Consider the following 12,933-nt stretch of genomic DNA (forward strand, 5'->3'; position numbering starts at 1 on the left):
ATTCCCGCTCATCGGTCCGGGTCACTTTCATTGACTCAAAGACGGCATCTCGCTCGTAAAGCCTAAACGATGTATTTGCATGCGCAAACTCGCTTCGCTGTTAGATCCAATTGTATATAAGAGCGCACCGCGATGCGGATAATTTGTTTCAACAACGCGCTCGAAATCGTTATCGTCTTCGATAGAAAGATGGAAAGAATCGATTTTCTTCTAACGGGAGGACAACGACTCGACGTTTTTTCCGAATTCGTTAATTACGAGAAGGTCATTTTATTAATAATATTCCCGCCGTCGCGTTCGAACCTTGGATCGAAATCGCGACCTCGAGATTCCAAAGCGACGCGAACCCGTTGACAGCGCTATGTAAACAAAATGAACGAGAGAGAGAGAGAAAAGGATACGGGGCAAATACCATAACTAATGAATGCACTTTGTCGCTATTCGTTATTATATACGCGTACATTTCGGAGCGATCGATCAAACGTAAATAGGTACGCGTTTATCGGCATTCCTATCGCATCACGCAGTTTTTAATAGTTCTCCTCGATGTCTCGCACTCATCCGCTAACCATCCGGATGATTTCAATCCTTTGGCACGATCGCGCGTGCATATACGTACGTCGATAACGAATTAATCCTCTCTCGTTTAACAGCGCGCTTAAGATTCTACTTAGACTAGAGCACGATCCAAAAGCGTCGGCACTCGAGAGTCGTTGGAACGAGTCCAAATCTAAGAATCTCCTAGCAGTTACCGTTATTGTGAGCGGCAATCGACGACGTTCGTTTCGATATTTCCAAGACGAAACACGACATCGACGTCGTCGATTTACTTTCCCTTGGAATAGCGGCAAGCGGAAAGTTTTCAACCGCGACAGTCGGCGGTCTATGTTCCCGGATCGATTGCATCATCGAAGAAACATCTTAAACGGATCTCCAGCGCTTACGCGTGCACACCCAGGACGCGATAGGCGCGCGCGTGCATTAACATGCATTAACCATGCTCGGGCGCGCGCCAAGGTTGCAAACATCCAGAGGAGAATAAAAATGGGGATTTTTGGAATAAGAGAGAGTCGAAATCGATCGCCGATTTATTTGCTCCTTCCGCTTATCGTCCCAGAAAGGAGAAAACTGAAGCTTAAAAGGCAAGGGGGAGAAAAATGAAATCTAATTGCGACGGGGACGCAACAACCCTAGAGCGCCGCGTGTGCTCTCCTCGCCAAAAGTATGTTTACTCCCCGTTGTTCCCTGGAAAATGGCGAAAATCCAATAATTCCCGAGAGCAAATATATCCGCCGACCGAGGAAAATGTCGCAGGGGAGGGCGTCGCGGGGGAGGAGGGCGTCGTTGGGGGAGCAACGATTTCTCTTCGAGAAAAGAAGCAAAAATCGTCGTTCCGCGCTTGCGAATAAAGAAAAAATAGGAGCCACGCGCTCGAGAAAAAGTCCGAGCTCGCTCGTAACCTTCCGCGCGCGTTTCCGGTGGTGTAACGAGACGGATAGAAGAACTCGATATATCCTCGTAGGAGCCGGAAGCGGTACGTCATAGTCCGCTCCGACTTCCGCTCGGGGGTGGCGAGTGGTGTGGTGCTTCTTTCTTCCCTCCTCCCGCGAATCGATATATCGAAAACGGTCGCGCCTCGACGGATCTAGCAGAGACTTTCAATTTATGGCATTAATTATCGCTGCCCTTCTTCCTTTTCTCCCTATGTACGTGTACCTACCCACCCACCCACCCTTTTATTATAGATTTTTCTTCCAACCGAGGCAACTTTGCGTCAGCTTTTTTGCCAGCGATATCGAAGAAAGTACAAATTTGTCGAAATAAAAGCGAGGAATAGTCGCTGTGCGACTGCTCGAGACACTTTTCAAAAGAGGCTCCGCGCTCTCTCGAACCTCGTTGGGAAATTTTAGTAGCAAGGGAACGAACGGTACCATTCGTTCGAGTAGAAGAGTTAATAAGACTCCTCCTGGAAAAGATCGTTAAAGGGCTTTGGCGATGTTGAAAATCGAATAAAGACCGGATTTAGAGGAGAAAGCTCGTTCGGAAGCGCACCGGAGAGAAACTTCCGATAAGCAATTTAGAGTAAGAATAAAACATTGGTCGCTGCTCGCGACGGCTAACCGCGTCGCGCTTTGTCTCGCGTTTGGTCGCCTAAACGCGCCCGAGATTGAAATAATTAGTAATCCCTTTACTTTGCGTCTCTTGGCCATTCCGAAAAGAAAACTTTTCCCTTCGAGCAATCGGATAAGAAGAAATTGTTTTAGCCAGTCGAAGCGTCGCACAATGGAAGACCTATTTTCGCCGGTCGTTTTCTCGAGCCTATCGCGCGCGCGCGCGCGCACCTTCTCTAAACCTTCTAAACTCCGCTAACCGCTTTGTATCGTCGCTTTGTCGCATCGGCGCGGAATAGGTACGCGTTTAAACGAATTTCCGATAAAGCTGCAAACTTAAATAACGTCGATTGAAACGTTACAATGAATTTCTTCTCGGATGGAAATGGAGAGATCTACGAGAAAAGTCATCGTCGCGCGGAGTCTTTCTCTCAATTATCGCCTAATGAAAAACCGAAACAACCGTGTCAATGGTCCGATGGAAAAAATAAAACAAGGATGAGAAAAGAGTAGTCGCTTTTCCGCAGGCAGAGCGCATTTAATCGCCGCGTCCGGATAATTCGATCGTTTAATGGGAGGGATTTAATCGAGCCGCAATATGCATGAGATCCAACTTTTTCGTCTTATCCCGCGTTAGCCCATCAATTATTCCGAATAATCTTCGATAAATTTTCCTTCCGAAGCGCGAGAATATTTCGAATATTCTCGAGCGCGTAATCGTTACGTCACCGAAAGGGAAAAGAGAAAAACGATTGATTATTTGGAAAGGGTGCCCTCTTCCTTGTCCCCTCTCGTTTGCTCGAACCTCTTATTATCAAGAATAGAAGAAGAGAAAAAACTAGCGGCGGGAGGTGGCCGCATTTTATCACTTTTAATATAGGTTTCAAGAATTTATGCTCTAATAAAAGCGATCTTTCGATGTTAATTATCCGCGGGGGTTGCAAACCTAGTTTTCGTACCTTCGCGCCGCGTAGGTTCGCGTTCGTAGGTTGACCTACAAACTTTCCCAGTTTATGGTCGCTTTAAACAAAAGAAGGCGAAATGGAAAAAATGGGGGGAAAAACAGGAATAAAGGAAGGAAAAAGTGAAGAACCGAGAGAAAAAATGCTAGCTAGGTCCCTGCTAGGTCCCGAAGAGGAGAGCTCCTTTGATTTTGACGGAATTATCGCTAGCTCCCTAAGTTCGCCGCGCTCGCGGAAATTCGAACTTGTTGAGGTTGAAAAAAAAGAAAAAAAAGAAAAAAAAGGAGAAAGAGAAAAGTATTTGTAGGTAAAGCAAACGTTGCCTTCGTTCTACGAATTCCGTATTGTTGGATTCTTGAAAAATTCAGAGAATCGGACCGCTTTGACTCGAGTACGTACTTCGTCCCGATGAAAAAAAGTATAATCGATTCGGTTCAACTCGTGGTTTTTGCGGGTCGAAATAACCGCGCCTATCGCGCGTCGACTCGTACGCGAATAGTAATACTATACTCCTACCTCGAAAATAGTCATTTCGACGAATAATATCCCCTTGTCCTACGTAAAATTGTCGATTCGCGGCTATACATATATTTATATATCTGCTCCGGTAACAAATTGGCGAGGATAAAACCATACACCGTAGGAAATATTAATGGATCGGTTCATGAGAAATACAAAAGGCCGACTAGCCGCAACAACGTTTTATCGTTTCCTACTCTCTCCCTCTCGTCATTCGAACGATTCCTACCTGTAAAAGAATAACGAAGGCGCGTATAAAATGTCACGGTTTACGAGAAATCGTGCTTCGGGGCACCCGTCGACGACGCAGAGAAGCGCGAGAACCTACTAAATTCCAAACTCCTCCGGTGCAAAATAATATGTTAAATAGGTGGAAACGGTCGCAAAGTCGAGCTTAGCCGCGAGCTCCGTGGATACCGACCAAGGATAAAACTGGAAACATAATGCATGCCCTTTATTGTTTCATTTTCCAAATGATATTCAACGGATTCGCCGCATTTTCTCGGCGAAAAAACATAGACCAAATCTACCTACGAACGAACGAACGAGTCTCGATCGGAAGAAAAGAGATGACAAATAGGATCGAAAGTTTCAAACTTTCTTGCCAATCCGTAGAAAGTCTGTGCTCCATCCCCCAGTCCGACCCTCTTTCCCCTTTCTCTTTCTCTCTCGCGCAACAAGTGCCGTCGAACGCGACTCTATCCACCGTACTTTTTGCGAATCGCGAACAAACCTATCGCGAGAGAGAGAGAGAAATTCTTTCCCCGGGCGATAGGTATTATTTAATCAAATTCCGGAAAGAGGAAGAAAATCGAACGGGTTGGAAAAGGCGACTCGATTAAAAACAAGCTCGTCGTCTTACATCTTTCTCGGACAGAGGCTATCATCGAGTTGAGATTAGAAGGAAGATTATAGTAATAGCTTTTCAATGTCGCAAATATCGTAAATAACGCTCGGGAGAGCAACCCGGATCGCTCACATTTTAATGAATTCGAACGACGAATCCCTCGGGATTACGCCTCGAGCGGAAAAATCGAAGTAAACGAATAGCTCGGATAGAGACAAACCTTACCTCGGGAGCGAGCGCGCGCGCGATCCAAAAACAAGCAACTTTAATTCGTGCCGAAAAACATTGTCAAAGTGGATAGAAATAAATAATTTACCTCTGTAGCGTGTTCCATAAGACGGTCTCGTTTCCTGCGCGAGATTCAAAGATGTCAAGGCCGATAAGAGGAGGAGGAGGAGGAGGACGATGGCGAGGTAATTCCTCGGCGGTCGTTCCATCTCGCTTCTTCCTCGATCTCCTTTTTTTTCACGATCGTCGAGAGACTAGCGTCGAAAGAAACGCTGTCTCATTTGATGGCCGCTCCTAGCAAATCCCAACTAACCGTTTACTCGCGCCAAACTCGCTTTCTTCCAAAAGATCGCGATCGCGAGCTTTTAACCGCGACCGAAAGCGTTTAACGCGCGAATTATTCGTCTAGCTTCCTCCGTCGCGCGATGGACCCTAACTACTCTAAATACTACTCTACTACTTTACTTTGCGCGAACAAACGCTTCTTTTCTTCGGCCTTCCGTGTCTCTTTAGCTAACGGCTTTTGTTCGCGGTGGCAAAGAAAGAAAGCGCGACGGGGTAGGTTGGAAAACACAATGGCAGTCGCGCGCGCGCGCGCGCGCCACTCTCGTTGCGTTTTCAATTATTTTTAATTATTTTCCGAATGACGCGGTCGCCACCCTTTTTCTTTTTCTCCGACGTCGTTTAGTCGTTTCTCGCGACTTTGCCCTCCCCCCGGGCCGCCGTCGTCGCCGTCGGTTGCAAGAGGACTCGACCGAAAGCGACGCCCCCCCGCCCCTTTCCGCGTAATTTTCGAAAAAGAAAGCGAGTTGGCCGATGGAAAATAAATCGAGAACGGAAGAGGAGCAAACCTGGCGACGAGGAAGATCCGCCTGACTCGATAAAAGGAGTTAACCTACGCGACTAGCTGTCGCGTTGACCGAAGCTGACAGACTGCCAGACAAAGTGCTAGTCTCCTCGGCATGGACTGAAGAACGCGACCCACACCCCACCTCCTGTCAACGCGCAATGCCAAGCGTGGGAGGAGGCACTACCGAGCTACTACGTTTCCCCCCTTTCGCCTAACGGAGCAGCAGTGCGCGTTCCGCGCGGCGCGAGACTTTTCAAATATTCCAAAATCCGACACCGGTCGCAAAGTCCCGCATTTTCGAGTCGATCGGAAGCAGCAGCAGCAGCAGCAGCAGCGTCCGAACCGCGTTGTTTCGAACGAATGACTGTCAGAGGAGGAAAGCGTAGGTGGTCTCGCAGGTAGGACGCGCGTCCCTTTCGCGCGCTTCCTCCCTTCGGACGGCTTCGCTCGGGTTCGTGCAACCTCGCCGCCACCGGCTCGAGAGCGACGAATTTTCGAGCCTATCTCTCGCAAACGAGAGATAAACCTCTCGCGGAAAAATGCGTGCGTGCGTGCGCGCGCGCGACCTTAGCTCGGGTTCCCTTGCCCCCAACGAAGGATTTTACCCCGTCGTCGATCGCGCTCTCGAGGATCGACGAGAGCCCCTGCTGCCTACTCGCGAAAGGGCGCCCCCCACTCGCTTCGCCTAATCGCTCCTCTCCACTTGCCCCGACAAAGACGCGCGACAAATTATTCGTTAAACCCGTCGTAGCTATCCTCTCGTAAGCGTATACGATAAATCGATATCTCGTTGAAGGAAAGCCGGTTTAGAAGAAGGATAACGACGAAACGCTCGTTTCTAATGGATCCCGTGGTATTTAACTAACAAACGTCGCGGTTAGTTCAACGTCCTATCCTTCGTTGACCTACTTACCTATCCACTTTCCGATCGATCCGTTAGCGCGCAAATAATTCAACTATTTCGTCGAAAAAAGATGCCAGGCAAGATGAAAAAAATGGCAAGAAAAGGGAAATCCAAAGGAAAAGCATATGCTCGCGTCAGGGTTGCGTTGATCGGGATCGCGCGCGCGAGCGAGCGAAAACTCGTGGTAGGAGTAGCAGGGGGTTTTTCTAAAAGCGTACGACGGATTCGAGAGCTCGCGGAATTACACAAGTTTAAATAAAATAAGTTTGCCAGGCCGCTGACCGCGACGCGCCGAGCACGCAGAGTTCAGAAGTAATCGTAAGTACGTCCTTCTCCGAAGAGCGAGGAAAGGTTGCATGTTTATTCAAAGCTATCTTATATCACATTTTCATACTAATGGACTCGTTCAGCTGTCCGCTGCCGAGCGTTCGCCGCGGCTGACGTTCTCTCCCGCTGGAAGAAGAAGAAGACCCTCCTCCTCCTCCTCTCTCCTCGTCGAGAGGGCGATCGGTTCGCGAGGAAGGACGAATGGAAGCTCTCGCTTTCGTCGGAAATTCGCAGCGGGGGCGTCTTTCGGTAGGCGACCGATTAAACGGATCGTCGTAAATTGCAAAAAACCGAGAGTACCACGAGAGCGAAATAACCCACAAGCCCCATGATTTCCCTCCTCCTCGTCGTCGCGTTCGTTACGAGCAGCTCGGCGGCGGTGGTGCTGGGACGGTGCGCGGGTAACGCCTACCAATCCGCCGTTTTCCCAGCTTCGACCCTCCCCTCGCGGGCCCCTCTCCCGGATATGCGTTTAATACCGACCGACCAAAAATGAATTCTACCGGGGATACCGAAAATGACCTGCTTTTCTCTCTTTCTTCCTCCCTTTCTTCCTGGCTCCTTTATTCCGAAACTCGTTATTCCAACGACGACAACGCGAAATGGAACTCCGACGCTGGAATCGTTCGAGAGACGATTAGATCCGATGGAAAGAAAAAAATACGTTTTTCTCTCGCAAAGGATCGATCGACTTTGCGATGCGATCGCGAAACGGCGCGTTCACGCGACAACTGGATGCTCTACCGACGAGACTACGATTACGCTATAATATCGGATGGGGGGGAGGGCCAACGTCGATATTTACCTTTCTTTATTTGCTGACATTTTTCAAAGAGACGCGCTCTTTCGTACGAGTATAGTCGATATTCCTACCTGTTATCTCGCCTATGAGCCTAAACGCAACGCAACTCGACGCGTACCGCGCGAAGCGTTTTAGAGTCCGAAAGAGAGAGAGACGCATCGAAGATCGTTCCTATCGGGCGATGCAGTCTCCAGGATTCGGAGAACGCCAATTTCGAGGACGACGACCATTTTCTACGTAACACTTTGGGGCCTCGGTAAACCCTAGGCCTGGCATTTCTCTACCAGCTATTACCACCTCCAAGTCCACCGACTCGCCCCGTCTATTTTCGCTCGCTTTTCGAAAACATATCGATCGATCTAGTCCGTATATTTGATCGAAAAACAAAGTAACGATAGACGCGCGCCTCTCTCTCTCTGCAAATAATTACATTTATATCCACGCGGACGAAACGATTATGAAATTGGGTTGAGATCGCGCACAAGCTCGAGATATAAATGAAACAAATCGATTGGAATTTATTTAAGTATCCGACTAGAGAGAGGATACTAGCTACGTTTAACTTTAATAAGTAGGACGTCGAGGCTGCGAGAAGGATAGAAACACATCTAGACGTAAGTACACGCTTCTAAAGTCAAAGGACGCATCTGAATAATGTTCGAGGGGGCGGGTGCTGACATTTGTCGTGGTGGTGCCTAGCGTGCGATAACCCCGCGATCCTCTCTCTCCCCCCGTCTCTTTTCATTTCGTCGTGGTTCCAGTTACCTTACCTTCCCGCAACGACTCATAATTGTCCGCACTGGCATATTGCAAGACGGAAGAAGCGAGAGACACGAAAGTAGTTATGCGAATTCCTACCTACCAAAGATGGCAAGAAAGAAGGGTGGATGAGAGGGAGCGAGAACAGGGTAGAGAACAGGTAAATCCTCCCCAGTCTAGTTCGCTGCTGAATACTTGAATATTGATTAAGCATGCATATCGCGATTACTCGGGTAAAACGTTCTTGCTTCGCAGCCGCCGCCGCCGCCGCCGCCGCCGCAGCCGCCGACGACGACGACGACGAAGAGCTGCGTGTCTCCGGTTATTTATTTCAAATCGTTTCTTTCTTTTCTATTTTTTCCTCTTATTGCGTTGATTTACGATCGCGCTCGTTCCCTTGGATTAAAATTGATTCGAGCAACTCTGGCAGATTGGTCGACGAGATCCCGTGCTCCTTTCCGCGTTGTTGATCGCGACTAGACGAGACGAGACGAGACGAGACGAGACGAGAAGAAAAGAAGACGAGGGTAGAAACGAAAGGAAGGAAGAGCACGAGACCGCGTTGCGCTCGTGAAATAGGAGCAGGGAAAAAGCTCTCGAGATTTGAATATTCAGTAGGTACGTTCTGCTTGCTCGCGTCGTGGTCGACTCGTTCGTAGTTCCGCTGCACCTGACCCTATTTTTATCCAAAGGGGAGAAAAAGCACCCTGCGCTCCAAAGAGATAGACGACGCGCGCGTCTCGACGAATTAAATCCAACTTTTCGATCGACTTTTACACAATCTTCCTTTCTACGATAGGAAGTTGCGTCGATGATACGACGACGACGACGACGACGACGACGGTTGCTCGAAAAACTCGAAATTCTCTCGCGTTTAATCGATCATCTTTCCGGTCTTCCCGCCGTCGATATTGCAGTATCCTTTCTCACCTCTTTCTACGTTACCTCGAACGTTACCTCGAGCGTTACCTACGTTTTCTACCTACGTTCTACCTTACCATCTCGATTCTTTCGCGGTAAGCTAGTTTTCTGCAAACTAGTTACCAAACTGTTTCCAAAAGGTTTCCTACTCACCAGGGTAGTTGCAATCGTGTTCGTCGCTTCCGTCTTGACAATCCTCGACAAAGTTGCACCGTTGAGATTCCAGAATGCACCTCCGCACGTCGCAAGCGAATTCGCCAAACTTGCAACCTGCGAGATCGTACGAAGAATTTTTTTAACGTCTAACCGATAATTAAATCCACACACAGTTTTCTTATATAGAAAAACATCAAAGCATATATGTACATCGCGTCTATGGCTAATGTTGCAAGGGAATGACGACAAAACGTTGAAACTTTGATCCAGCGATACAAACATGCGAGCCTCTTATCAAAGATATTTAGCAAAGGGTCATTTACATATGTACAAAAATGAAGATTTTGCGTGCGTATGTACGTGTACGTCGTAAGAGACGAAGGATCGAAACGATTTACTTATCCAGGTAGATAAAGAACGTTACGTTCGGCGCTCGGTGAAACACTGCGACCATCTCCCCTTTAGCGATAGCACGTAAATATAGATTTACGTAGAAGGTAGGTTTCGATAATGTAAAATAGAAAAGGGAACCGCTGATATACCTGAATGCGGACATCCGACTTCGTCGGCCCCGTCCTCGCAATCCGGCACGCCGTCGCATTTCTGTACCGAACAAATGTATCGGCTTCCGTCCTGACATCGCACGACGTCGTCGGCGCGACATTTGTTCGAGACTCCTCTCAACGTCGTATTCGCCTCTTCGTCCTCGTCGTCGTCCTCCTCTTCCTCGGTCGGGGTATGGTCCTCGAACTCCGAGGTAATCTCCGTAGTCGAGGCTCCTTCTTCTCCTCCTTCTTCTCCTCGTCCTTGTTCGGTAACGTCTACAACGTCGACAACGTCTACCCCCCGTCCCGATTGTGCACATACTACTACTTAGGATCGCGGTTGCGTCGCGCGCCTCTTATCGCGCTCTTTCAATCCGTTTAGCCCGCAAGAGACGCGCGGTGCACTCGACGCAAGATGTTAAGATACGATAAAGCGTTAATTCGGACGAGGGATTTCGCAGAAGCTTAATCGAAATGTAAAAGGTAGGAAAGGTGGTGGTGGTCGGTGGGTCCTACTTACCCGTCGTAGGCGGACGCAGGGTCGAAACGTTGGAGGGACAATCGAGCTCGTCGGATCCATCCTCGCATTGATCGACACCGTCGCACCGCGAATCTAACGGCACGCATTCGCCGTTTCTACACGTTAATTCGCTCGATTGGTCGCACTCCGGCAATGCTGTTTCCGGTCCTGGTCCGTCATCGTAGTCGTGGTTTTCGAAAGTTAAGACAAAGTAACCAAAAGAAAGATCGTTTTTAAAAAGCAGCCACATGACAAAAGAAATCTTATGCGCAATACGGCGATACTATTAATCGACTAACCAACGAAATAAACTTAGTTGCGTGGTAGTGGTGGGGGTGCTCTACGTGCCAAGAAAAAAATAAACAAGGAGTGAGAACGTCCTAACGCGCATTTCGAAGCGATCCTATTAATCGACTAACCAACGAAAATAAACTTAGTTGCGTGGTGGTGGGGGTGCTCTACGTGCCAAGAAAAAAATAAACAAGGTAGGAGAACGTCCTAACGCGCATTTCGAAGCGATCCATTCTTCGAACTTAAGCGAAAACATTTTTCTTCTATCTCTACGTAATCTATAAGAATATCTCTATGCGCCCCCGAACGACGGCTGAAATACTTGGGAAAAGTAAAGTTTTTTCCAAAGAGGAAGAATCGATCATTTCCCAATGTGCCGAATCGTATTCCTTTCTCGATTTTCGGACAACAAAGTTACCTGAGAAATCTCGGAAAGTGAATCCCTCCGGACCGACTGAAAAGAACGCGTCTAGTCTAACGACGATTTTTACGACGTTGATGATAGACTTCGAGAAGGACGTATCGCGTGAAATCGTAATTGGGGATACGACGAGCGTATAGTTCTTCCAAAGCCTGAGTTAAATTACCGCTCAGCTCCTTGTACTCTTTGCTGTTTCTATCGGCGTACTCTCTTCTGTATGGCTCGCCAACCGTCAAAGTGATTCGATAGAATCCTGTCGAAAGGATCGTCGATAGGATTAATGATCGTTGTTCGATTACGTTTAAGGAGGCGCAACTTACGAGCTTTCCCGTCGGTTCTTGGGAGCCCTGTGACGGCTGGAGGAAAGTACGAGTCCGTGGCGCTTCCCTCGATCTCTCCTATCGCGCAAATTTTCAATTATTATTTTCATTATTATCATTATCGCGGATCGTTATTTGCAATATTTTTACCAGATCCCACGAGGTCTTCGTCGTCGGAATTGACGTAATTCTGCGGAGCCCTTAGCCCCTCCGCCGCGTCGCCGATCTCGTTTTCCTAAATCGAGAAAATCATTTCCAATGAATTTGGCTCGACGAAAATGTCTCTTCCAAACGATAAATATACGAACTTTACCGTTCTATAGTCAAAGTACACTTCTTTGCTGTCCCGAGCGAGTCTCTCGAAATTTCGATCGGCGTTGCTCTTCTTCGCGTTGGAAACGTCGCTATCGTTGAAATTGTCGGCGGCAGGCCGAATACCTGCCGTATTCTCTTCATTTTTCTCAACGTCTGTCGACGAGAAAAATAAACGATATTAGTATAACAACGGTACAGCGAGTAGAATAGTTTTGAAAGACGAGACTCACCTCCTCCTCCTCCTCCTCCTCCTCTTCCTGTCGGCAATGCCGTCGTCGTAGGACCGCTGGTAGAATCGTTGCCAAAAATAGGACCAGGAGCAGTGGTAGAAGAATCGAAAAAATTCGAAATCCGTTTCTTTATCCTGTGAAAGATCGATTGCTCCTCGTGTTTCTCGATCAAGGGAATTTGCAAGCTCGGTTGTTTACCATCTTGATCGAAGACCAAGTCGTCGTTCTGAAAGGAACGAAAGCGAATGAATACCTAATTGTCAATTTTTCTACGAGAACTCGTACACGTATTCGCGATTCGTTGCATATCCGATATGGTCGTATAGGTATTTCGTAGGTAGAGAAGGGTCGGTCGGTCGGTCGGTCGGTCGGTCGGGCGGCAGGCGGGCGGTCTATCGCTGAGCGTTCTCACGTGCCTCTCATAAAGAAGCAATTCTCACCTAAACACGCGATATAAATTCAGGATCGTACTCGGCATTCTCTTCGAGCTCGAAGAACCGCGAGGAATGAGCCGCGATCCGTGATTCGCAAGCCACGACCAACGGACAGCGGCAAACTGGGCCCCCCCCCTCGTCCCCCGGTTTCTACGATAACTACGACTACTCTAAACGATCTACGCGAAGGAAAAAAAGAAAACGAAATTTAACCAACCCATCCCGTAATGCGATGTAATTTGCGTTAATCTAAAACGAGGATAATGACGCGAGACGATTTATTAATTGTCGCCGTGTTCTAAACTCAGAATTTATCGACTAACCGTACTCGGATAATTGAATCGATATCGATGACATGGATATTTAATGGAAAGAGTCAAAGTTAGGACGAGACGGATGGGCTGTAAAATCTCGCCACGCTGGCCCGCCGCGCGTTTAGAGAGCGATCCGGCATCCTTTCTCGTCGTTAAA

General features: G+C 48.1%; 1 protein-coding gene across 4 annotated transcripts in view; it reads right to left on the reverse strand.

Moving 5' to 3' along the window:
- The window catches only part of LOC122525093 (basement membrane-specific heparan sulfate proteoglycan core protein), a 64,473-nt gene that overhangs the window by 36,825 nt on the left and 14,715 nt on the right, over positions 1-12,933 (reverse strand). For 2 of the 4 annotated variants that reach the window (XM_043647706.1, XM_043647705.1), the window contains exon 1: positions 4,756-5,204. In XM_043647706.1, the coding sequence (XP_043503641.1) occupies positions 4,756-4,876 (121 nt within the window). In that variant the 5' untranslated portion in view covers positions 4,877-5,204. Of the gene's footprint in view, positions 1-4,755; positions 5,205-9,383; positions 9,501-9,928; positions 10,226-10,451; positions 10,620-11,160; positions 11,197-11,236; positions 11,417-11,483; positions 11,562-11,633; positions 11,719-11,796; positions 11,952-12,028; positions 12,255-12,933 lie in introns of those variants that run through there. The other 2 variants (XM_043647708.1, XM_043647707.1) reach the window with 2 other exon arrangements.

This window comes from Polistes fuscatus, unplaced genomic scaffold (assembly GCF_010416935.1).
Source record: "Polistes fuscatus isolate 324 unplaced genomic scaffold, CU_Pfus_HIC Scaffold8, whole genome shotgun sequence".
NCBI classification, from domain to species: Eukaryota; Metazoa; Arthropoda; class Insecta; order Hymenoptera; family Vespidae; genus Polistes; species Polistes fuscatus.